The sequence below is a fragment of the Amblyomma americanum genome, chromosome 1 (assembly GCF_052857255.1).
Source record: "Amblyomma americanum isolate KBUSLIRL-KWMA chromosome 1, ASM5285725v1, whole genome shotgun sequence".
NCBI classification, from domain to species: Eukaryota; Metazoa; Arthropoda; class Arachnida; order Ixodida; family Ixodidae; genus Amblyomma; species Amblyomma americanum.
In genome coordinates, this window is record NC_135497.1 from 502276566 (window position 1) to 502303938 (window position 27373).

General features: G+C 45.5%; 2 protein-coding genes across 2 annotated transcripts; both read left to right on the forward strand.

Annotated features, from left to right (window-relative positions):
* On the forward strand, positions 1-27373 carry LOC144128015 (uncharacterized). Its single transcript, XM_077661067.1, has 6 exons — positions 1-12; positions 1253-1394; positions 5528-5635; positions 10904-10993; positions 12202-12657; positions 27093-27373. Exons 1-6 carry the CDS (start codon positions 1-3, stop codon positions 27371-27373), a joined length of 1089 nt encoding a protein of 362 aa, XP_077517193.1.
* LOC144116131 (uncharacterized) lies at positions 14046-17778 on the forward strand. Its single transcript, XM_077650827.1, has 3 exons — positions 14046-14288; positions 14363-14563; positions 16806-17778. Exons 2-3 carry the CDS (start codon positions 14388-14390, stop codon positions 16963-16965), a joined length of 336 nt encoding a protein of 111 aa, XP_077506953.1. The 5' UTR covers positions 14046-14288; positions 14363-14387; the 3' UTR covers positions 16966-17778.

Consider the following 27373-nt stretch of genomic DNA (forward strand, 5'->3'; position numbering starts at 1 on the left):
ATGTCATCACAGGTAAGATTTGAAGGAAGAAAAACAAACATAAGCTTTTGGCGCTTCCTTTCAGTAAAAAAAAAAGAAGCCTATCTTGCTTGTGCTGTCGAAAGAAATATGCGTTAATTTTTAGAGCTGCTGTATATCCTTGCAAGAAGTTTACAGGTGATACACATTTGAGTGCTACACAGTCGCGGTGCCTCGGGTGGGTGCTCTCCGTGCTAGACAGATTTATGGCGGGCCCGAGAGATGGCGCTTCTGGCGCTAGGTGTGGAATCGGCGGCTTAGTTACGGAGCGAGTCCCTGCACGCACAGCCCCGCGCGGGTATAAGGTGCTGGTGGCAAGTTATACGCTAGAGAGGGTATCACTTTGTTTAAGCTGAGGTACCAATGTTGTTCACAGCTTCAGTTTTCTGCCTCGCATCAGGACTGAAGGTGGTCTCGCGGTGTGGCAGCCTTGGTTGCTGGGATTCCGTAGGCCATACGAGTATCCTCGACAGTAATAAGAAGAACCGGCCGGATGCAGGAATGTGTATGGTGGGCCACATAGCAACGAGAACGTTGGATGCAAAAGCGATGCTGAACTGGTGATGCTGAACAGCTGCCCCGAGTTTCGCAATTTAGGCATATACCTATAGCGTTGTGTATTAGTTTTCTTATAAAAATCTCATTACAAGCGTTTTGGAGAGGTTTCTCTAAACACGGTGTGGCGGCAAAATTCCCCCAAGCAGCTGGAGCTTTCAATTATTTTCTTCTTACTTACAGATCGCTTTAAATTGCAAGAAACTAGAAAGCCTCAAACCTTAATCATTTCTAATAGATACCCTTTACCCTGTTTTTTGAGCTCTGTATTACGAACGTCTTCCAGTAGAGATTTTTGCAAGCACTCCATACATGAGTGCTCTATGTCCAGCTTGAATGGTCAACATTAAGAAGTTTGGGGGTCCCATGGAAAGAAGATGAACGCAAGAATGCTTCGCTTTAAAACTAAGATTACTTGCACATGTGATTCACTTCAGTGGAATTTGGTTTTCGACTTCTCCTTGCCTATATAAGAGGCATGGCAAGGATTCTTAATTGCCGTCCAGTTATATTTGAAAATTCCCTTATATAGAAACAAATCAAATGTAAGGCATAAGACATCAGAAAGTTTAGCATACCACTAAATCTTCACCATTTAAGGTGCAAGGTTTTAGTAAATTACAAGATGTAGATAAAACCTTTAGAGTGTCCGTAATTCCCACATCGCGTCTCAAAAAAGTGTGGTCGACATCGCAGTTGGTGGTGGTACAAAAGACGCCAGTCGTCATCAACCACGTCAGCGGATTCCCGCACATCCTGCAGAAGCAACTCGTCCCTGCACACACTTCAGGAATCTGATGAAGCAAAACACCGGCGCCCGGGTAAAGCTATACTTTAGGATTTCGCACAGCTAAGGCGTGCAGTCAGCACGAAGAAAAATAGTGCCACAAGTGAAGTACGGCTGGAAGGGGGGGTCACAATTCGCGAAAATTCAATACAACAGGGACACCCACAACGAGTTTAGCAGGAGAGTTCTAACTTCTTTGGCATGGGGTAGCGGCCCTATGGTTGGCAGCCATCTTTTAAGAGAAAAATTTTGCTTCACACGTTATTAGTGAAGTGTGATATAGAACTGTGATATAGCATTTCTGGGGATAGGATTTCAATGACGTCCTTATGCTGCTGTACGCTTATGCCTTTTCATATCAGACAAGCCAGTTTAGCGTGAATAAACCGTCAGCGATAGCCCAAAACTGGTTCAGCAAGTCGACACCGCTGCTTTTGACAAGATGACAAGTTGTGAACTTGTGTGCAGTTGCTCGCTGCCGGATAAACTATTGTCTACTTCCCTACCCTACCTCCCTACGCCCAGTTACACTTTCTCATGCTCCCCCACTGACCATTCTACGTGCCTGCTGCACATGTGCAGAAACAAAAAGAAATCAGCTAAGTAGCACCCAATCATTAGCAGCAGAGCACGGAAGAGGGGCGGACTAATTTCGTTGACCTTTTCTTTGCGAGGCTGCGCTCTAGATAGAAGATTCTACCGGCTACGGTATGGCTATGGCATTAGTCAATACTGCCGATTTGTTGCTCTAATTTACGACGAATAAAAGAAGAGCGACGTCTTAGCTGGTGCCGTTCAGTGTAAGCCATATGGCTGGCACTGACATGCAGGACAAATTGCGTAAACACTTTATCAGTACGAAATGACCGGCGGCGCAAACAAGGACACTAACAAGAAAGAGACACCACATGCTCACACTACCAACTGTTTATCGCGCGGAAAGGTGGCTTGTTTAAACATTCAGCTCAAGCATGTAACATCGCGTTATCGCTCCAAACCCAGCACGTGGAAAAAAAACATCAACATCAGGAAAACGAACAAGAAAACTTAACCCCTGCAGAAAAAAAAGTAACAGATTCTGATAAAAGGAATTAAAAAACTTAAAGGAGGGGGCCATCTTTTAGAAAAAACAGCGTCACACAATCGTAGCTATAGCAGAGTCCTACATGAGACGCAAAAGTGGTCAGACACTAAAAAACCAATATCAAATAACAATCTTAGCGAAAGCAGAGTAAACAAATGAAGCAAAAGCTGTCAGAAACCGAAAAACTGCAAACACTATAAAGATAAACTCAATAAGTTCAAGTTCAAGTTCGTCTTTATTTACATCAGGAAGATGTAGGCAGGCCCTGACAGAAAAGTGATAAAAATTCACTTGAAGGAGTCCGGGCCCCTTCTACAAGGCAAAATACAACGAAAGCAACAGAGATTGGTTAACAATGACGAGGTAGAAAAAAAAAGTTAAGAGGCGCTGCGAGCATATATTGTTAAAAGACAAAGAAAAGAACTTGTATGCCCAAAACATGAACACTAAAGCTTTTGTACGCTTTTTATAATATGACAAACTGATTGATAGAATCAAGTACACATATTTAAAAAAAAATGATGCGTATGTCAGCACATTTATCAAAAGGGACTGAAAGTCACCGCTCTAAATCGACAAGAATGTCACGTGGGCTACTTTTTTCCACAGATATTCCTCTACTCAGCAGCTTATTTAATACATGTGGAACTGCAAAGCGTAACATAGAACGTCCGTATTCTGTACGACAGAAGGGAACGCACCAGAATGACTGATTTCGAAATGCATATGTTGGAATAGTGGCTTTCAGGCAGGATAGTTCTAGGAACGTATACTGGTGGTAGCGTATACACTTTTTATATCTCAGTGCTAAATGATATTCATATAGGTCATGAGCTGGTGTAATCTGAAAGCGCGTGAAAAATTCTGTGTGCGCACGGTAATCGACGTTTGCTATGTGCCGGACTGCTTTCTTTTGGAGCATGAATATTTTATTTATGTTGGCCTGCGTTGTATTGCCCCATACTAAGAAACAGTAATTTAAATGAAGGAGGAACAGCGTGTTGTAAATTAGTATTTTTATTGACGTCGGAAGAAAATACCGAAATTTTGCTTGCATTCCTACACATTTCGTGAGGCGACATAGAACTATACTAACGTGAGCGTCCCAGACCATGCTCTTACTGAAAAATACTCCAAGTGTTTTGGCCGTATCTACAATATCTATAATAGAATTCCCAATGGGAAACTGATGCTCTGCCATGATCGCCCTATTTCTCGCTTGGAAAACAACTGCTTTTGTCTTTTTCGCGTTTAGTACCAGGGAGTTTGCTTCGCTCCAGTGTTTGAGGGCATCCAACGCGCAGTTAATGGTTGGGACTAGAAATTCGAGACTATTACCTTTAAAGAACATGCTAGTGTCATCTGCGTAAATTACATATTGAGGCTTATTACTTATATTAACAATGTCATTAATGTAAAGAATAAAAAGTAAAGGTCCCAATATACTTCCCTGTGGGACGCCGGTAAAAATTTTCTGAAGAGAAGAGAGTTCATTTACTATGTGCACACAATGAAAACGATGTTGAAGATATGATTCGATGAGGAGGAGTGGTGTGCCACGTATGCCATAGAGGTCAAGTTTCTTTAGTAGTTTGTGGTGAATAAGGTGGTCAAAAGCCTATGAAAAGTCAACAAAAATTCCTATGCATATCTCTTTATTTTCAAATGCTTCGAGAATTATTTCTTTTTGTGTTATAAAAGCTGTTTCAGTGGATCTGCCTTGATCAAATCCGTATTGAGGTGTAGACAGTAACAAAGATTCTAAAAAAAAACTCCACAGATGGCCGCTAGAAAAGGAGGGCTGAAGAGTCGCACTGAACATGATGTCACAAAAAACTATCCAGAAATGAAACTTGATTTGTACGGAGGGATATCGAAGAGTCGCTAACACAAATGCTTCCCTTCTTTTTAATCATAAAAGCCTCAATAATTTCAGTTGCCACCTGATCGGGACTCCTGCCCAGAATCTGCAGGGGTTGTTCGTTTTCCTGATGTCAGTGCTTTTTTCCCACGTGCTGGGTTCGGAGCGATAATGCGATATCACATGCATAAGCTGAATGTTTAAATATGCCACCTTTTCGCGCAATAAACAGTTGGTAGTGTGCGCATGTGGTGCCTCTTTCTAGTTAGTGTCCTTGTTTGCGCCGCCGTTCATTTCGTCACGCACCAGCTCTCCCCTCAGGCTGTTATTCGGAAGTTACTTTATTAGTAGTTCGTACTTTCTTGCACAATTTTTCAGACACGATATAGAGCATGGCAAGCCAGCATACATGAAAACGCACTCTTGAAAGCTGTTTTTTTTTTACTTGGTTTATGGGGGTTGAACGTCCCAAAACGACTCAGGCTATGAGGAACGCCGTAGTGAAGGGCTCTGGAAATTTCGACCACCTGGGGATCTTTAACGTGCACTGACGTCGCACAGTACACGGGCCTCTAGAATTTCACCTCCATCGAAATTCAACCGCCGCTGCTGGAATCGAACCCTCCTCTTTCGGGTCAGCATTCGAGCGCCATAACCACTGAGCCAATGCGGCGTCTGCTAAGCTTCTTTGAGAGCAGGAGCAAAATCTTGCAGTTTTGGTGTACGATTCTCTTATGCTTCAAAAGGCGCGTAGCAAACACCCTAACTTGTATGTGTTTAGACGCTTATGCACTCTTAATTTAATAATGAAATAATGCAAAGAGGGCATTTGTTTTTGGATGTTTGTTGAAACGTGCAAGTATTACTGTCCTTTGCTCTGTGGTAATGTGGGCCACTCAGGCACAAATCGGATAAGTGATTACACCTTATAGGTTAAAAAATCAGAGAGTGCGCTGTTTCATTGATTTATTTAATAAAGTTTAATAGCCTCTGTTATCACTGGCGATAAGGAAATTTACTTTGCCGTCTTCAAAGTCTTAATTATTATGTTCGCGGCACATTTCTGCCAGTGGTTTGAATTTTTTTTTCTGCTTCGGGGAACGGTGTTTTCCTACCTAATGGTCGAGCTCAGTGTTATACATTTTTTTTATCGCTATTGCAGTGAATAAACAGAACAACTTCAACAAAGACGCATGCTGTTCACTGCCGCTCTCATGTCCAGGCGGTCCTACACTGCGAAGTTACAGACTTGGTCGGCGACGCCATTCGGTGCCGATCCCGAGCGTGCAATTCCCGGCGCTCGCGAATTTTGGGCCAGCAGAGAGCACAGGTACGTTGTGTCATCGCTTTGGTCAAAGCACTGACATGTCAGCTCCTCTAAATGCCATTTCACATTTACTGGGTCGCTGTAATACCGTGTTTCATCATGTATGCAACGCGCTATAGAGTTTACTGACGAGCACAGCATGCCCATTTCATACCACGTGGCAGTGCGTGCTACCACGTAGCACCATTTCCTGCAGAACAGAGCAATACAACTTGTTTTTCGTTGTGCTGTACAATGAGAAAGTTGGGAAAGCGAAAGAAACGACAATGCCCAGGTTCAACCTTTGTCAGATGCATAGAGCCTAAGGGTGGGCCTGTGGGTCTAATTTAGAGGCTCGCTATTCATTAACAGTATTCTAGATTTACTAAAAATCAGAAAAGTTCTCTACAACGCCTACGAATTTCGGTGATGCTACAATAGCCTCTCTGCATGAGCTGGAAGCAATCCCCTTCAATTCATTGCTTTGTCAGCGGCTGCACATACGACATATGGCACGAAAGAGAAGGCTCTCGCAGGCGCTAGTGATTCTGGTTAGCTGCTCCCCTATTAAAATCGCGCCTGATTTGCAGGCGCAAGAGCATTTGCACACACATTGGCAGGCTTATCGTGATTGCTGTAGAGGTAGGCAAGTGCCAGACATGTACCGTTCTCAAATTACAAGGTATGGTTTAGTACTTCGCTTCCCGTGATTTATGGGCATGCCTTCGGTTTCAACACAAACACCAGCAAATCGGGCAGTGGTGGTGGTAACTGTATCGGATCTGGTAACCAGGGTCCTCAAGACTGGTAACCATGCTGTGGAAGCCGGTCAGCCGGGTGGCTGATATAAGAGCGCAAGCGCCCAATAAACGCACTGTTACTCTGCACCTCGAGCTCAGCGGTCGTCTGCGTCGCATGCTATCTTAAACGACACATGGCGTCAGAAGTTCTTATCACGCCCATTCCCCGCTTCAACTGAGCCAGCGCAATGGAAGTACTACCGCCCCCTTATCGCCAACTGCTCTCCGAAGCGCCGGCGGAAAAGTGGAAGCAATTCAGGCAGAGGATGGATTTGTACTTCAAGGCAACTTCGCATGTGAACGGTTTCGCGATTTTAATAATAATAATAATATTAATAATAATAATAATAATAATAATAATAATAATAATAATAATAATAATAATAATAATAATAATAATAATAATAATAATAATAATAATAATAATAATGTCTTTATTTGCGCCTAATGAATACATGGCGCGGGAGACCCGTAGTAAAAGCTGTCACAAGCGACAGCTTGACAAAGCCGGAGGCCCCCCCTATACACTTGACAGCATCATAGGCGCAATGAAACGGCATGTCTCATCCAAAAACAAAATAGAACAAGACACGAAAACATCTGCAATTACAATCACTCACAAGAACTACATAAAATTATACAGAAAATGTGGTAGAATGAAGTTAGAAAGCACTTACAAAAGCAATGAAACATTCATGTGCGATGGCAATGAGTTTAGCGAAAGTAACAGATAAATTAAGCACATTTTGCTTCAAATAAAATTCAGAACAAAGTGAATACAGACAAGCGGTACAGTCAGGGTAAACAACAACGTGACAGAGTAAACAGGAATGGCAAGCGAAGTGTCCTAGTACATGTTGAAATACCGGCGGAGTGTTTTGAACGTCACCTTTTCAAGTTGGATATGTTTATGATTTAAATCATTTAGTAACCGGGGTAGTTTATTCTGTATTGTTTATAGGCCGTATGTTGTGCGAAACGTCCTTACTTTCCAGAGCTCCGTGTGACGTGTCTGGCGTGTAGTAGTGTTTGGTTGTAACCTGGCTAGACGATGTAGAAATGAACTGTTGCTAGCGTTTTCATTCTTAATTGCCTTGCAAAGGATATAATCAAACAGGTTGGTAACAGGAATTATGTTGTATTTGGGAAATAGATGATACGTATGTGAATAAAACGGCAGATTTTCTATTACTCTTACAAACCTTTTCTGCAACTTGTGAAGCTTCTGCAAATTTCCGTAAGTTGTCGTAGACAAAACTAAGTGACAATAATTGAGTCGGGAGGAGAATAAGGTATTATAAAGTAACAGTAAGATTTCTGGTGGTAGTAAATTGCGATTGCGGTATACTAGCCCAATTACTTGTGCTAGCTTAATTAGCATGCTGTCCACGTGGACATCCCATGACATATTCTGCTTAAAGATAACACCTAATGTCTTAATGTCGACGTAATAGTGGAAACGGACCATCGACCACTGATAGCCATTGCCCAGAAGAACCTGTCAGACATGCCTCCTCGCCTGCAGCGTTTCTTTATGTGCCTCATGCCGTTCAACATTTCTCTGCTGTACGTCCTAGGGAGAGACCTTGCTCTGGCCGATGCTCTCTCAAGAATCCGATGCGACAGCGATGAGCCACCTGAAAGCGAACTAGAAAATGTGGCCACCCATGCAACGGCCGGCCTCTCCACTCTCGTCAGCGACACAACAGCCAAGCGGATGGCAAAAGAAACGAGTGAAGACGACGAGCTAAGGCGAGTCACTGAAGCCCTACAAGATGGACATAGCGTTATAGGTCAGCTAGCTCCCTTCGAAGCTCAGCTATCAAGTGTGGAAGGCGTACTGTTGCGTGGATATAGAGTTGTCATTCCGAAGTCCCTAGAAAAGAAATGTTGCAGCGCCTACACGGGGGCCACTTGGGCGTCGGAAAATGCAAAGCAATGGCCAGAGTATTGATGTATTGGCCTGGTATGGCAGCAGAAATAACTGAGAAAGTTTCCAGGTGCCAAACCTGCCACCGTTTCGCTTACAAGCAACCAAGTGAACCCCTAATGCAAAGGCATTGTCCCGCATTACCGTCGGCTAGGGTAGGCGCGGACTTGTTCGAGCATTACGGAACTACCTTGCAGTCTACGATGCCTATTCCAATTACCCTGAAGTAGAGCCGCTTTCTCACACTACTAGCCACTGTGTAATAGAGGAGCTGGCCATGATATTTGCACGTCACGGCATCCCGCTTGAAGTATGCACGGACGGCGGACCACAACTTTCATCGCAGGCATTTCATGCTTTCGCAGAACAGTTTGAATTTGCCCATGTTGTTTCTAGTCCCGGTTTTCCACGCTCAAACGGTTTGGCAGAGAAAGGGATGAACTTGGTGAAATGTTTCCTCAAGAAGGCGCTATATGTGAATGAATACTTTTGGATCGCCTTCTTAATTACAGGACAGCACCACTCGAGGCCGGACAAGCCCCGTGCGAGCTACTCATGGGCAGGAGGTTAAGAGCGATGCTGCCTGACTTCGCAGACCGTAGGGCACCAGAGGTCAAAAAGCACACCCAAGCCCACCCTCAGAGACGTCCACTAGAAGCACTCGGCGAGCATGACACCGTTAGGCTGCTCGACAAGGGAGGGTGGACCACAAAGGCCCTCGCAGAAAACGCCGTCGCCCCTCGCTCATACATGGCCCGTAAAAAAGACGTGAATCAGCTTCGTCGCAACCGTCAACATCTGCTGCGAACAAACGAAGAGTTCGACCCCTCACTGGAAACCATTCCTGACTGTACGGAAGATAGTGCTAGCGACTGTGCTTCTCTTCCAGGCTTGCGGCACCACAGGCGTCCCTGGGCAACTCGAGCCCCACGTGTGACGATCAAGCCACGGCTGCCCACACGCCTCAAGAGCATCCTGAGCCAGGGCAACATAGTCCTCTGGAAACCATGAATTCCGAGCCGGACGACGCTGGGCTTCGCCGGAGCACCCGGTTAAGGAAAAAGCCCACCCGCCCCGTGTATCAAAAGGACTTTCATCAAATTGCTTGAATCGATCTGCTGTTGTATTGTGCTAGTTTTTTTCTGTTTTTAGAGGGAGAAAGATGTATCGGATCTGGCAACCAGGGCCTTCAAGACTGGCAACCATGCTGTGCAAGCCGGCCAGCCGGGTGGCTGATATAAGAGCGCAAGCGCCCAATAAACGCACTGTTAATCTGCACCTCGAGCTCAGCGGTTGTCTGCGTCGCATGCTATCTTGAACGACACAGCAATGACTTTTATTTTCAAAAGGAATGGTGTGGCGTAGGGTACTGGAATGCTAAGACATTGCTATAGGCTGACAGACACATACACAGGAGATAGCCCTGGACCACAGATGTATGGAGTTCGCACTTTTCTTCCTTAGACAATAGCATCAAATGCGAAACACAGGGGTCTTTTTTATCTGAATGAAGAGGCTTTTACAAATATGATGATTCTGGGTCATTGAGGAAGCGCACGTACTAGGATTGTACAGGCAGCACTTGCTCAATGAGTGGTCGTTAAATTGTGACATATGATGCGCCTGGAGACCTAGAATCTTTAAAACCTCTGACACACTCTACGGCCGCTTCTAAGTCAACCGAGTTGTACTGGGTTCTTGCAGGGCGTGGTGCTTGGCTTCACAGCGCGAAGCGGACTACCAGGAGCCACGTCGTGTCGCAGGCGCGCACCAATCGTATCTATAAATTGCTACCCATTATAACACTTTATGGCTCTCTCCTTTAACTTCCGTTCCGGGGAAAGTGCTGCAGGCTAGGGTATTTTGCATCAAACTAACCTCTCTGTCTTAGGTGTCGTAAACATTTTTCTGATCTCAGTAAAATTGGGTGTGTGAAAAGCTGAACATTGAACTTCATGGCTACTTATGTTGAATAGCCGGCGACTCGAAGGAGTTGGATCAGGTTGAACGCTTCGATGTGTATGTAAACACCTGTGTAAACTGTGAATTTATAGCTTCTTCTTAGCCTGGGCTACAGGCAGCACAGATGCATGTGCTTGAGCCAGTTTTCAGTTTTTTTTATGTCGCAACCTGCGGCCCTTATTGTGCCCCAGAGCGAATGTCGTAGATAACATTTCTGAAACGAGTGAGCTTGATAACACAGCTTCCACCATACTTTTGTAGGCAATTTTTACCTTCCGTAAACGTCATTTTATCACTACGTTTCTTGCATCATCTCAACATGTATAGAATAGCAAATATGGGATTCCCTGACGTTTCTGGTACTCATCTGCAACCGTTCTAGCATATCTACGAAATTTTTTGTATGTCTATGTATAAATAGCAGCGGGTATTTTTCTTGAAAAGCTTATTAGTTGGCTTCAGGACACACTCAGTTTGGGCGGAAGAAAAAAGCATCTGCATAAACAACAAATGACGAATGGTGCCTTAAAAGATTAAGAGTTTGCGCTGAATACTTTCTTTGCTTTCGTCACTCTTTCGTATCTGTTATTTTCGCTGCAGGCACTGACGATTCGGCATCAGTACCGGTGCTCCGACAAAGAAGTCCCTTGACGGGTTTTCTGACAGCCAGCGAGGAACAGCTCTTTCCTTGTACGTCTTGGATATTATGAAAAGGCTCCTGCGCAACGAAGCCGGAACAAAAGAAATCTATGCACCATATCAGCTGTGTGCTCAGTAGTTTAGAACTAACTGGTTAGCAGCACCTGATGATACGTTGTAGGCAGCAATGTTCAGTTCACAGCCTAGGTTATAAGTGGGCAAATGAAGTTATGTGCAGAACGTGGTTCTAGCTAGCAACCCATCAAAACATAACCTTTCGTAATAATGAAGGCGTCCTAAAGAAGAATCCTACGGAGCCCAAAACCATATAACGCTAGACGAGAGAGAGTTGCTATGCGAGCGCAAAAGCAGATACCGCGCGAACTGCCACTTGCTAAGGGCAATCACTGAGGTGACCAACGCCGACGCGGGGCGGCCCCATGGCAAGACCTTGAAACTTTCTCTTTTTGGATTGGCTTGGTGTCCCGCTAAGGCGCTAGACTTGAGAACAATAAATCAAGGTTTCTGCCGTAGCAAAGCTCGCGCCGCTTAGTCGCAACCGCGAAAAGACGGAAAGACACAGAGGGTTCAAAAAATGGCGACTATATGAACGGTTTACGATATGTAGGACCTCCTAATAAAACACTTTTGTGAACTACTTGAAGGTAGAATCAGGCAATGAAACTTTGTTACTGCATATTAAAACGAGTAACACGATCAAATACTTTGATGTTCACAAATCCAAATTTTTGGCCATTTTTCGCTATTTGAAAGCCGCATCTCCTGTTTAAAGAATTAAGCTACCAAGAGGTCTGGGAGAAGAAGTAGATCGAGAAACAATAAACTAACAACCGATTTTATTGGAATGCGGTCCGCTGCTTGGTTCTTCCCTTGGAAGAAGTAACCGCTTAATGATTTCAGTCGTTTGCACAATGTTACATTCCCTGTTTCCCTACTTCGTCTCATTAGTCGGCCATTCTTCCTTTCCAAGTTGCTCTTGTTCAATGCAGTGCAAACTGGCTCAAAAGTCTTCAGGCCAAACAGCTTCCATGCGAGCATCATATTAAGGTCCAGAAAATTTTGATGAGGACGATGGTTTTTTTTTAACTAATAGGTATTTAGATCCTACTGGACTGCATATGGGTACCACGAAACCGGTGAAAATGAAGCCATTAGCCTGAGGTCTTTTTGACCGAACATCTACCCATTTCCTTACTTTTCCATATACCTCCCTAACATATGGCGTCTGCAACTCTCAGTGAGCGTCAGCAGCGACACAGATCAACCGTTGAACGTGGGTGGAAGATTGAAACGATGGCTTCGGGACGCCGTTTGGCCAGACCTCCTGGGCTATAACCCGACCATTTGCGGAGGGGTGCTCGAAGACTTCAGCGCCGCCGAATACCACGGCGGCACCTTGCGTACGGAGGAGCTGGCACCGCGTCCTCAGACGTCTTCCTACGGCGGCTGCACCAGAGATGACGTCAACAGAGCCGACGATGCGAATCGTGCGAGCACTGAGGCCTTTGAGACCCCCCTCCTGGACGATATATACTGCCGAAGAAGCGATGCCAGTGAGGACGGCACGGATGAGACCGAAGTCGTAGAGGGCAACTGGGCTGACTTGGATGAATCGCGGCCTCAGCGCCTGGAGTGGCAGCCTTCCCATCACCACCAGCGCGACGAGAGAAGACGCTCCGGGTTAGCAGACTGGGGTAAACAACTTTTGTTCGTTAGCTGATTTAATTTTAGCTAGATGATCTTCTAGCATCAGGAAAACGTTACGCTGTTGTACTTAGGCAAATAATTTAGAAGTGTGCAGGTAATTAAACACAAAGGAAATCAAACGAATCTTCATGTTCTGCCGCACTCTATGCCTGGTGTTGTTGCTTCCCTGATCCCCTCAGTCCAACTTCCTTAGCTCACTGAAACAGTTCAACAACATACCTTGTAATACATGAAAACTTTGTACATCCTGAATGAAATGTTCTATAAGCGGATAATGCTATTTGATGCCAAAGAGGTAGTTAAATAAAATGCGACTTTTTACGTCGTCATCTTTGTGAGGGACTTTCTTGGTGCTGAAGAACGACACCTTTTTGGTGTGGCCTTTGGTTATGCGTATTAACAAAAGTTTCTTCACTGGAGACTAGTGTTAATCGTGCACGTTGTTAGCCATAAATAGGTCACATATGATTTCGAATGTTCCCTGTTGAGATTCTACCATTTTCAGTCAGTTTAACGAGGCATCCTTATGGGCTTTAGGGTTACGGGGGAGGGCGGGGGGAGTAGTGTGCCAGGATTTGCCAGCTGAGACAATGCGATCGGGATGAGTTTAAGAGCGATCGCAGTTGTGACAGTTTGAGACAGTTTTAACGCTATAACGTTAAGGTTCCCGCTCTGCAGAAAATCTGGCGTCGCCCTCGGTACCCTCGTCGGTACCCTCGTGTGAGGAGAAAATCCCCGCATAAGCAACCTAGGGGGCACCCTAGATCACGTGACGTTGTGCAGCCATCACAACCTGACCTTAAGATTGTGAGCAAACTCCCCACTGTGGCAGGTGGCAGTTATTGGAGATTGCTCGGGAAGGCCAACCCGGGCCGCACAACCCTACCGGTGGCAGCACCTGCCATCCCGGGGCACTAGCGCATTGCTTAACCGCTATACCACTGCGCCAGGAGGAGTACGAGGACTCCCAGCGATCTATGAATGTAAATTAGAGAACGACCAATTGCGCATATATGAGTATTAACCCATTAAAGGGGTCGTGAAGTGTTTTCCGAAAATTTTGGACGACGTGTATATTTGGAATTCTGACCCTTCATTCTATAGCGTACAGTGATTCGTTTCATCGTCCGGGTTGATCGAATAGCGAAAAAAAGTTAATTTCGATTTCCCGGCACGCGTCCTCCTCAACTCTACAGGAAACGTCATCATAAGTAGCCAATCCGAGGCTTCTGTCGCCGACACAACATGGCGGCTTAGCGAGGCCTGCTGGCCCATATTTGACCGAGGTCTGAGCATTATATGTACTCAAAAGTGGCGTCAAAATGACGTCACGCTGCATCACGCGCAGAAGGTTATTTAAAAATTGCCGATCTTCCCGAGCTGCAGCGTCGCTTGCTGGAAAGGAGTCGGCTGTTGGGGTTTGAGCCGTACGGCGACACACCTTTGCGGGTGCCAGATCAGCCGTCGTCAGAGGACGACAGCGGTGGCAGTGACAATGGCTGCGAAGACTGAGCGTGCGGCCAGCAACTAGCGGTCGTAGCCCGCGGCACAACCGCTACTTGCGGAAGCCCCGACCGTGAGCCTCCCGAACCCGGTCGTGTCGGGAATACACACACTGGTATGTCCGAATCTTGTTGCTTACGTTGAGCAGTTTTCGAGAGAGTGCAATCGCTAACTGAAGCATTCGAATAGGTGTTTCTGCGGGCGGTGCGTGTCGATGCCCACTGCACTTGAGAGCACCTGCTGCCGCGAGATCCCTGCAGCGACTGTGAAGCAGCCGTCGGGGTGCATCACGGAGCACTCCCACTTTTACACCCTGTGCCTCGACGAGGTGGTGCTTACGGTGGCACTGCAAATGCTTTTGGACCATGGGCTACGCGTCGAGCACACAGGGTAAGAACAATGCTCAAAGGGAGACGCAGCATGAACAAGCGACCGCCTTTTTTTGCTCTTTTCTCACATGCGAAGCGCTGTAATCAAACGGGGAGCCAGTGCTCATCAAAGACTTCAACCTAGCGATAACTTCTGGGATGACATCGCTCCCTAGGAAAATGCGTAAATGCGCCGATGTGTTTGCTCTAGGTGCCACGGTGTGTATACACATCGCGGCACGCGAGTGCGAACACAACATCGGTGGTCTTTTTCATATGCGTGGACGATCACGATGTTTTGCTACTCAGGCGGTAAAATATTCTCGAGTAAACGAGCAAGCAGATGAGATGTGTCTTCTGGCATGTGTGAACTTGGATAATGCAGTTGAAGATCATGCACATTGTTGTAAGGATGCTGGCCAGACACATTTCTGTTTTATTGGCTGAGTTTACATCTTTAACAGGTGCAGCACTAGAGAAGTTGATTGCAATGGATAGGATTGTGAGAACTGCAGTAAAATCAGTACAAAACAATCAATCCTTTATTTCGCAGGAGACTGTACAAAATGGAATTTCATAGCAAAGTAACCTAGCCCCACTCACTGCCAGAACAATCACCATTCCAGCGCTGTCCTCATTGCCATCTTTTTTTGGCAACGTGCATTAGGTGGTAACATTCTATAGTGTGCCATACAAATCGTTTCAATTAAAAAGAATTTGCTGATAGACTTCATTGCATCCATCATCACTTCTACTAATGTGTGGATGCTTGTGCCACAGCATGGTGTATAAAATCCGCATCTGCAGCAGTCACACAGTAAACCTGTCTTAAACGTGTCGACACTGGCATCTTGCATGTGCTGACGGTGCAAGGCATACCTCTTTGAAACTCCCAGCTGTTCCGCAGCTCCACCCACCAGCTCTAAAGTTGTAAAGTGGTAGGGCCGACCAGCGTGACAGAAGAGGTGGTATCACAAAATCAAACAGAATTATTTAATTACACAAATAGCTTTGCATTGAACACCGCACAAAAAGTGCTTTGAGCCTTGCTTTTTGAGCCAGATGTGAACAACACTGCGAAACAGAATGTTCTCGTGCCACAGGTCGTTCTTATCGTAGATGACGGTTGCGCACAAGTGTGGACAGTGAATGCCTCATCAGAACCTGTTCTGATCCTGTTGGGGCTTAAACTCGCTTGATTTGATGCTTATGACATTCATACTATCAGATCCATATCTAAGTGTGAGCATTCCAGTCGAGCCACAGACTTCACCGTCAATATCGATCGCATGATTAACAAGTCGCTTTTGTCGTCCAAACTGCTTGCATTACAGGCTGTTCTTAGCCAGTATGTGTCAGTGTTTGATTTTGCTCAGCCAGCCACTTCCTCTCCGCTGCCAATTTATGGCATGCAACACTATAGATTAACACTGGTACCGCTCTGCCCATCAGACAGAAGCCTTGGTGCGTGTCTAAGGCCGAATGGACTGGCCGAATGGCCGAATGGACTCACATAGCCTCCCTCAAATGCTGCCATCACAATGCTGTCTAAATTGCTTGAGGACAAGCTTCAACTGACCTGGGGCGAAATGCTAAGCCGCGCTATAGTGCAGTGAGAAAATGACGACAGACTCGGTGGGCGCAAAAATGAGCTATGGTGCTCACCACTGACTGTTCAGTGACGTGCCCAATCCCCGCTTTGGCCTTGTAAATAAATGCTTTCCTGCTCTCGCAACTTCGTATGAATATTGTAACGAAGACAGGACCGGCACAGATCACAGTCTCAGCGAAGTCCAGCGCACAGCAGGGAACTCACAAGATGGCTGTCTGAACCACACACACACTTCGTCTTTGTCCACCGGCACACGCACACTTCGTCTTCATCGTCGGCGCGCTCCCATGAGCACGCGCCAATATAGTAGTTCAGCAACATTTGCCTGTGCTGCCTGTGGAGAACCGTGGCACCATGAATGAAAAGTTTCAATGCTGCCACGAAATTGGGGTCATGCCACTGTTGCATTTTTGTTGTCTACCATTCTCTGTCAGTAACTTCAAAATGTTGCAATAGAATTCAGTGTTCACAATGCTGCCAGGAAGAACACACAGTGACAATCACATGATTTAACTTGCAAACAATGACGTTGGAACTAACTGTACAGACACTGATAACATGATTAGCTTTCAGCATTGTAAAAGCCTGAAACTGAACTTTCATTTTGCTATGCTGAAAAAAATAGTGACTCTTGTTTTTCTCTTGTCAACAGGAGGTACCGCTACATCAGCTACAGCCAGCTTGCACACTGGCTTTGGGGATGCCTGGGCAGACATCACCGGAAGGTCCTCCCTGCTTGTGCTGTATGCCAAATAAGGGAGAGATTTCCATCGGAAGGTTACACTGGTTTCCAGTATGCACAAGGGCTCTAGAAGTTTGTTCAGCAATGCTTGTGAACTTGCAGTCATGTCTTGTTAACATGGACACCTTGCTATAAGGACAATTTTCAAGGACTGATCCCCTCCCATTCCATTCTGCCTTGGTGATATAGAAACTCTCTGCGTAGACTATGGACAGCTTATTTGGAAACCAAAAGCAAAAAAAGATACATTTTGTCTCAGTTTTGCAGACATTGCTTTGGTCCTCTGGGACCTTGCTCATTGGGTATAATATGCAGTCGAAAATTGGTTGTTGGGGAAAGGAAATGGCGCAGTGTCTCATGTCTAGGTGTCCAACCATGCGGTAAGGGAACGGTTAGAGGAGAAACTGACAGAAGAAAGACAGAAAAAGGTGCCTTAGTGGCGGGCGCCAGAATAATTTGGCCACCTGGGGATCTTAAACGTGCACTGACATCACACAGCACACTGACGCCTTTTGTGTTTCACCTCCATCGAAATGCAGCCGCCACGGTCAGGTTCGAACAAGGGTACTCTGGCTGAGTAGCTGAGTTTTGACCTTCATTCGTTATTTTTGACCACTCATATTATAAATAATTTTTTCTGGGAACAAAAGTGTCCATATTAACCGCACATCACTGTATTATGCAATTCAAAAAGTATGGAAGAGGGGAATGCACCTTTGGGACAAGAGACTTCAAAGTGAGAAAAGTTTCGCTGCAGATGGGAGCATTTGAAAGAAGTAGCACCCCCTAGGTGTTCATTATTTTTGTGAAAGGTTTGCTTTTAAAAATCCTATACTTGTATCCATCCATTTCTGAATAATATTTTTATAAAGTTTCATCTGCATTCACTTTGTTATCATGTTATTATTTTTAATGTGCTGATGTTGTGTACAAGGCGTAGGTAGGGACAGATTGATTGCATTTTCGCACTCTATCCCAACCTATGCTTTTGAGAGATGGAGAGTATTTCTTTTTTTTTGTCTGAGTGTGTGACGACCTACACTTCAACCTCTGCCATGCTTCATGGCAGACATCATGGAATCACAGCACTTATAGCCGGGGCAAAGAGAGGACACACAAACAGCTGCACAGTTTTGCATGTCCGCTCTGTGTCCTCGTATGCAAGCGTTGTGAATCTACGATGTCTGATCAAAAAACAACTAGCCCAGCAACACGCCCTGCATAAATTCATGCGTATTAACATGCGACCAGACTACAACTAGTTTTGAAAGTAATGGGCCTATCCTTCAACACTGATTTCTTAATTTTAGGGAATACGCACCTGTACTAGACAGTGGGGCTCCCCATGCTACTGGCAAACCTAGACCTTCTTGCTGCCACGAGTTCATTCTTAGAGGGCCTCGGGAAAGAGTGACTCATGGGGGGTGGGGCAGTCGAAAGGTTTTCCGCAAAAGCTGCCTTGAAAGACGGCCACTGTTCACAGCAATGGACTGTCTCCTTCAGAAGCAGGCCAACATAATCTGGAAAACAGCAAGCGTGCATATAATAACATCAGCATTATTAATGCCAACATTCCTGACACTAACCAGTTATACAAAAAGAGCGTGCTGAAGCGTACTAAAGAGGGTATAGGAGATACTGCTTTGTTTATGCCCATACACACCCATATTTTAGGTTTTCTTGGAAATGCCTACAATAGAACTTGGTGGCTGAAATTGAATACAACCTTTGTCCGTAATGTTCCGAGAATGAGTCCATTAAAAAAAATGCGTGTAACATTGAAAGCGTTTGTGCAACACCCCTTCAGAACAGTCTCCCTTGAAGTCTATACACAGCTCCCAACGCTTCTTGAGGTCTTGGAAACAGTTGGAAAATGCCTCTTTTGGCAGGGCTGTCAGCTCCTTTGTCGTGGCGTCTTGAATGGCCTCCACGCTCCTAATTCAGTTACCTTTTAGGGCTCTCTTCACAGGAGGAAACAGGTAAAAATCGCATGGAGAGAGGCCAGGCGAGTATGGCAGATGGGGAAGTACAGTAATGCTGTGCTTAGCAAGAAATTTTATCACGCTGAGAGCAGTGTGCAGCCTTCCGTCATCGTGGAGAAGGCTCCATTGTCTAGATGTCCATAAGTCAGGGCGACGGCGTCACAGTGCATCAGGCCTGTGTTGGAGCATGCGGATATAAAACTCCCAATTCACCGTCTGCCCTTGTGGAACGAACTGATGGTGTATGACACCTCTGGATCAAAAAAAGCTATCAGCATCGTCTTTGTTTTGTTCTTCTGTCGCTGCACCTTTCTCGACGCCGGAGAGCTTGTGGATCGCCATTCGGCGCTCTGCCTCTTTGAGGATCGTATTGAAAACGCCATGTTTCGTTTTCAGCGATGATGCTGTCGACTAATGCAGCACCCTTCTCTGCCTCGGAGACCAAATCAGTGCTCACTGATGCCCACTTGTCCTTCTGGTCCTGTGTGAGGGAGTGCGGCTTAAGTCTTGCATTCGGCTTTCATTTCCCCAAGTTTTCGTGCAAAATTTGGTGGCATGTTGTCTTACTAATGTCGAAAGCATCTGATAGCATGCAGACTGTAATGGTGCAGTCTTGCGGTACGATTTCCCTGATCCGAGCCACGTTGTTTTCAGTCCGTGAGGTTGAAGGGCGTCCCTGCCTTGTGTTGTCTTCCACCGATGTTCTCCCCGAAATGAACCTCTTGTGCCACTCGAAAACTTGCGCCCGCGAAAATGTCTAGTTGCTGTAAACGTCACGAAGGAGCTCATATGTCTGTGTGGCTGTCGTGCCAAGCTTCACTCAGAATTTAATGTTTGCACGCTGTTCGAGGTGGACGTCCATCTCCACATTTCGTCACAGTAGAATGCACAGACGACCAGTGACAACGTATTTTCCTACATGTAAATTGCTCAGGTTAGCTTGGAAAGATGGCACATACACACCAACATTTCCTTTCAGGAATCATTTCTAGAGAAGAAAATAAATCAGTCTCAAAACGTTACGGACAAAGGTTGTACTTTGATTGGTTGGATGAATATGTCACCAAAATGCTGGCCAAGCCTATATTCTAAATACAAAGTTGAAAGTTAGATGCTGGTACACGTGTGAAAGATTGTAGTAAAATTTTAATGTATATACATAAAGCGAGGCCTGTAATGTACTCTATATAGTAGCGTGGCCAATGGCCATTTTCAAGTTTGCTGTCATTGGGGGTTGTCTGGTCCCAGGCTGCATCAACCCACGATATTGTGTTGCACTGACACCACCAGGTGGCTTAGAGCAGTCATGCCCATATATGATGGATATCCTTAGGCACGCTGTGCTTGATAATATGGCTTCACAATGGTTTGGAGCATATAGATTCAAATATTAAAGAAAAGAATTTGTTGCCGATATTAGAAGTTACACTTCAGTTACTTCTGTTTTTGTTTTCTTAGCCCACATTTTGTTTTGTATCCCTTTGAGGTCTTGGACCTTAAAGAGTTTACAAAAAATTGTTTTTGTAATGCTAAGTAAACTGCTTACCATATGTAGGCTCCGCTTTCACGGGACAAGCAACGGCTGTACCCTTCCTTGCTTTTGGGTGCTTTATTTTCCATCTGGACAGTCCTTCAGCTGTGGTGGCCTGTCCTTTGCTGGCATTCTCATTGAAATGGAGTATTGCCAGTTGTGTTCTGAAAAACCCGACAAATAATTCGAGCAGGTCATCAGGTGTAAATTTTCGCATAATATCATTCACTACTTACCTTGCACGCATGCCCTCAGGTGAGAAGCATACAGACTTTGGTGCAAAGCCTATCAGTACACTGTGGAAAGCCTCCAAGCTGAAGGTGTGTGTACAGGGAGCCAGTTGCCTAATGTCTTTCAGGATACGAGGTGAGCTCACAACCTCTACAAACTTGTTGTGTGCAGTTGTCCCTGCATTGACAAATCAATTTCTCAGGAAAGCCTTGTCCGAAAAAAGCCTTCTCCATCTTTTTAGGCGGGCATAACTTCCAATGAAAACAACAAATAATTCTTTGGGAAAGGTTCAAAATTAGCTGGATGCCCGCAACTTCGCTGTTTCACGAAGCATGTCGCATGCCATACTTCATCACAAGAACATGATTCTAATGTGGAAAGCAAATGAACATTTAGGAAACAAATTCAGTTCCTTGCAGAGAGCATATCTTGCATTCAAATAGTTACATTACTCACCAGGAACTAGCCATTCCCTTTCTCCAAGTTCATCGTGTGCACAATGCGTCTAAAGGCCTGGATGTCCCGTGTGTATTTTTGCAGCGTGCCGCTCCATGCTTTTCCACATGTCTGTCAGTAGCTCTGCACTGCCATCGCTGAGGGCTGCACACCAATATAGGTGATTACTGCCTGGCTGAATCCATATTTTTAGCACACTGCATCCAGCTCGTTTTGCATGGGCAGCCAGCTTCTTCTTGATGCCTGGAATGGAGGTGTAATAATTAATGAAGATTAATCCTTCAGTCATTACATGTTAACCTGGCTCTTGAGCTTCCACCCCGAAACACCCACCTTCCCTCCTCTAGCCTGCAGAACTCAAGGAATCCGGTTTCACACCACAGTGCCCATCCGCAACCTGTGCATGCATGGCTGGCCTTTCCCTCATAGTCATTGACATAAACCACAGCCAAAAAGGACAGCAAACAGATAAACTTCCCCCATCTTCTTGCCTCTTCAAATTCATGAACCTCTCCCACTGCTTCACTATATTCACTACAATTTTGCTGTGCGCCCCGCTTTTCTTGTAGTAAAGTCTGCTTGGAACAATGAAATTTAGTCTAAAATTTCGCCGCATTCTACAAAACATGATGCAGGAAACAGTCTTATCTGCGAAGCGTAGGTTCATTCGGTTCTACCTTTTGAGATATGCCAACAATCATAGTAGTGTCGGATGGTGGGCTCCTGCGTCCGCATATACTTGGTGACTTGGCCGTGCCGGTCAGTTGTCACTGACGCCACCTTCAGCACCCGCTCCTTCACCATGTTGAGGCTCTTCACAAAGGCGAACTTCTCCATGGAGGTGCTTGATTGTACATCTGCACACTTTTGTCGGGAAAAAAAGCTAAGTTACATCACAGAGCCATTTTATTAAAAAGCTGTGACCTACCTCCCCGACTTGCACTTGCTCGAAGTGAAGAATTTTATTTAGCTGGGCAACGTGCAAAGAGTAAGTTAAAAATTTTGCACAAAATCCTGGCGAATCGCAGCGTCCATCGCCAGCCAAGTCCACAGTGCAGCCTTCCAACTGGCGAAACAACTCCTCCTGTTGTTGTTGCCAGATCTGGTATGACAAAGGTGCAGTTTTTAAACATCACATCAAATGCAGAACACTATTACGCTGCTTCTTCTGTTCTTGACAGGTACCATGAAATGATTTTGAGAACCTCTTTTCAGAACTCTTCCTTATTTAACATATGAGGGTGAAGAACCATTGCAATTCGCAACCAAAAGCAGTTAATGTGTTATACATAGTTGAATAAAATGGGACATATAGAAATCTCTGGGCAGTACTGTACGCATGCGTGAAGAACTTTAATTGCTTCACTTGTTTTGCAGCAGATGTTGCTAACAGCGTTGCTCTTTTATTTTGATTATTGTGCTCGTCTGGTGCTACCTATGTTCTAGATGTGCACTGTCGACTTCAGGACTTGTCACTGTAATGACGGTTTGGGCCGCACCATTCATTGGAGAGTCGAGGAGAAAAGGTGTCTGGAATTTTCTACCCTTGTTTTCTTCAAAAGTGAGTGCAGTGGATCGAAAATGAATAGCTGTTGCTGAGTCTTTTGGAAATTGAAGCTGCTTTGGGGTCATTCTGTCAGAAAATCATTTCATGGACCCTTTATGTAAATTCACGATCAAAATATTATGGGACACGTGTTCTCGAAAAAAAAATTTATTCCAGCTCTGTCTTGTGAGGAAGCTGCGTGGTATTGCTGCCAGGGTATAGAGCATATTTGCCCCCACATACCGTGACACATTTCAGGCGACTGGATTACGCAACAGAGCCACAATTTTTTTTTCCATGTACTCGTGTTCAATAAACTTTTGATTGCGATAGTATGTGGACCCTCCAGAACACATGCCTCACAGACCAGATATTACATCAGCACATACAGATAGAACCTTGTGTCTTAAAACGAGAGGGGTTTTTGATGTTGACAGGCACATGGGCAGACCCAGGGTCTTCACCCGAGAGGGGGATCAGCTCATGAGAGGTTGTTCGATATTATAAGCAAGGTAGAGTGATCAAGTTTCTCAGTGCTTTGACTCCAAATGATGACTTACTGGATGACTTACTGCTTGAACTGAAGTAACTAATTGTGAAATATTGGTTCAGTAATTCTTCATTTTACAATGCACAACCTTTCTCCTACCTTGTCGATTGCAGGAAGCAGGTAGCCTCGTTGGAAATTGTAGAATGTTCGTGACGTGAACACCTGCACGTTCACATAGTTGAACATCCGGAGCACTGAGGTGGGACTGGTGCCAGCGAACAACATAGCTGCTGACATCAGCACGTTGCCCGCCGCCTTGCCATTGATCATCGGTTGGCTTGACCAAGTCAGGAAGTGGTGGTTTGCACACAGTGTCTGTATTTGAAGCCAAGTCCCAGACACATGACTTACACTTTTGCAAGCGGCAAAGCACTTGCGGCACACTTGAAATAGTTCTTTCAGGCAACTTTCAAATATATTTAAATTTTTTATCTTCCTGTGGAAGGACTTCTTCAGTGCTGGAGTCAAGTCTGAAACAAAGTAAAGTGAGTTGCAATGGTTAAATAGTCATGTGATGCTGCCGAGATAACTGAAAGCTAGAATTTAACAGCATTAAAGAGCAGTAAATGTAATGGTTGCCCACACCGACACTGCGCCTTCTGTGTTGTAGTGCGCATTTTTCCATTCTGTGCATTTTTTTTGCTTGTAATTAATGTTATGACAGGTTTGCAAAGCTTGCAAATATTTTGTCTCATTGATGCTGCATGAGCAGCTGCTTGTGCCATAGAATATTGCAAAAGCATTTCAATGGATCAAGAGCTGCTTTATGAATATTCATAGGGTGCGACGTTGGCCAGCTGGAGAGAGGACATGTGCACCACCACAACGATATTATGCGAGCGCAGACAGTACGATACTCATACCTGCCCCTGCCCGAGAAAAGGGAGGACAACCTTATGTGCTCTTCTACCTACTAAATGACTGATTTGATTTTTAGTCACGCCATCATAATGAAACGGCATTCAATGCACATGCTAAAGGGTACGTATTAAGTCATAATTATTACCCCAAGAAGGTCTCGTTAAGTGATGGGAAAAACTCCGAGCTCTGCAGAGTGTTATGCTCCTCTTCACAGTCTGAGGCTTCGGATTCTATGGGGCTGGATGACTGTCGTGGAGCGAATGAGATGGGAGACGGTGCTCGACCATCAATTGGTAGTGAGGGGACTGTTTGGGAGGGAGGAGGTGGTAGAGGAGAAGAAACAGGTTGCGTTGTGGAGGCTGGAGCTGTGCTTGTATTCGTGCAAGCTTCACAGTGTGCGCTGGTGGTCTGCCCGGCATCTGTCTGCACGTGGATATCCTTTCTCACGGAAATGTGGAGGTTCACCTGTGTATCTGAAAGTTAATGAAGAAAATGAAACTCAAGCAATGCCAAGAGCTGTTTGTTTATACAATGTTAATATCACACAGTTATGGATTCCTCATTATCAACTAATAGGCATGCGACTGGCAAACTTGGTATCAGTTATGCTATCACTACCTGCATGTGAAATACGTGATGGCTTCCTTCGGAGGCCCAAAAAATTTTATACATTATTCCAGCACTTCCCCAGATTAAAACTGACAACACGAATGCCTCCTCCAGAATTTGTCAAGCATTCAGTGGTACCAGTGAACAATGAATGCATCAAACAGTGCTTCTTCCCTCTTCCTAAACCGCGAAAAAATTATTGCGACCCAATTTATTCTTGTGGAATGTGGGTAGAACATGAACGCGCCACTGCTGCAAGGAAAATCTTACATCGTGTTCGCACATCACGGCCGTCAGTCTGGCAGGCAACAGTGAAGGTGTTTCCTGGGGTCTGTGTGCAGCTGTCAACCATTTGAGGCGAAGTTTGCGCCTCTTCGGCTGTCAAAATTGCTTCCACATCCTGCGGTTCGGGTAGTTCCTAAAAAAGGAAAAGCTGTTAGCAACCGAAAGAAAGGACAATAAACTGTAATAAAGTTCATCATTTTCGTCTCGCGAACTTACCTCGGACCTTCTCCGCTTTTTTGGCGGTGCGCCGGGCGAGAGGTTTTGCGTCGGTACGGCGTCTCGCTTGATGCGAGCATTCTTCAAATCCATACCGAGGCTTCGAAGGACATCCAGGTTCGTTTCGTAGTCGCCCGGTAGAAAGTGCTCGGAGCACACGTACCCGGTCTGACTGCCCATATCGCGGTTAATGGCTCGAAGCCACAGGGCTGTTCGCTGTGGGTCTCCGGGCAACTTGTGAAATCTCACATTGCTTCCATTCTGGTAAGTCGTGCGGCACTGTCTCACAAGGCACACAGTTGGCATGGCGTGCACTGAAACGCGGATAACACGCTGAAAACCACAGCCTGGATGGAACTGCCACGACACAAAGAGCAGCGAGCTACTGTAGCGTGCAGCCGGAGGCCTGGGTTGGATTGAGTTGTTTGGTCACAAACCGGCTGTTGGGATCGTGAAAACTCCGCGAGTCGTGTCGGACTGAACTCGACCCTTGCACTCCACCCGAAGGGTGCGTTGACAAGCAACCGCCTCCGCAAAATACACAATCATTCACGCTTTGGTTTCCGAAAACATTTGTTTTGCAGGTGAGAACAGAAGCGGGAGCCGGTTGACAACTCGTGTAGTCGCACCTCGCAGGGCGCGCCACGAGAGTTGACTCACTCGTATTGAGCGCATGTAAACGGAGAGTCGTCGAGTTTGGCCGGCCTTGCTCAACTCGATGCCCTGACAGAACCACCCGCTATCGAGTTCATGTAAACAAAAGACCCCACGGAGGACGGAGAAGCGTAACCAAAACCGAAACTGATCCCAGGTCAATGACTGATCTAGGATCACGTGCTGTTCTTTGCCGAGTAAAATTCCGTGTGCAAATAATTGTCACACTTTTTTTCGCTTTCTAACTTTCATACTAATCTATTATTTTGGGGTAAACGAAACTGAAAGATATATCAGTTTCTAAGCGTCTTAATGTGACGTAGTTGGGTAGTACTTCTGTCAGCCGCCGGGGCCGCTTGGTCGTTTCACGAGCGCAAAAAGGCAACGATTTCCAACGGGCTTTATTAAATGCAGACTCAATATTGCGCTGAAATATTTCGGAATCGGCATGTACAATATTTATTGAATCAATGTAAATTACAACCGGGTGGCTTCATTTTCTTTTCACAACCCCTTTAACGATATCGCGTCATGCCCAAACGGCAGTTTCAGAGCGCTAGCGCTGAACCTCTCACTCACTGATTTCTCCGACCTTTGCTCGAAGTTGAACAAACCTCAACGACTTGTGCTGGCGCACCTGTATCACATTTATCCTAAACAAGATAAAACGTCCAATTATTTTCCCAATTATAAGAAGACACATAGCCTATCGCGGACGTTGAGCGAGGGGCTCCGGAATAAGTTAAATCACATGGGTTTTCTTGACGCGCACTGACATCGCACATCACGCAGACACATTTTCCATTTCTCCTCCTGTCTACAGATGCGGCCGCTGCGGCCATAATTACACCAAGGCTCTCAGGCTCAGTAACCGTGGGCGATAATCATTGAGTTCGGCCAGTAAAGTTCGCCGCGGTTATTGAAGATGTTCGCCTGAGTTTGCCGATAACGGGTGCTAAAAGCATTTCGTCCTTAACTGAATCATCTTCAAATAATACGAAATGCATTGGTTTCGAGACTCTAGAGTTGAGCATCTGTCGGATTAAAATGTGACTTCATGCGCGCTGGCCCACTGAAGGAAGTTTTTCGTCTATTTTGCTTTGCCCATTTAACAATTTAAAATATTAATTTGTATCATTACGCATCAGTTTTTGTTTTATTATCCAAGTGAATAGTAACGAGTAATAGCTCTGTAACTGAAATCTACTCCAACGTTGGCTGTCAACAATGTGTAACTGTTTTGTGAACTCAGGGTGTTCCCGATACACTCTCGCAGAGTTGTCGCATGTGAACAACAGCGGTCTCTCGGAGGACACTGCCTACTTGGCTTTGCCTGAGAACAAGTGCCCATCGGAAGAGGTTCTCGGTGCCTGTTCATTCGACCAGCACCAACAAAACGCTTGGTGCGCCGCGGCAGCTGCTGTCGCCCCGTGCTTCGTATCGCCGGTAGAGCCGCTTCGGGCACCCCGTCATTCGCAGGACGTGTTCGAGCAGCTGCTGAAGGCCTGCAGGCAGCCGGAGGCTGTCACCTTCTCCGAGATCCTGCAGGAACTGTGA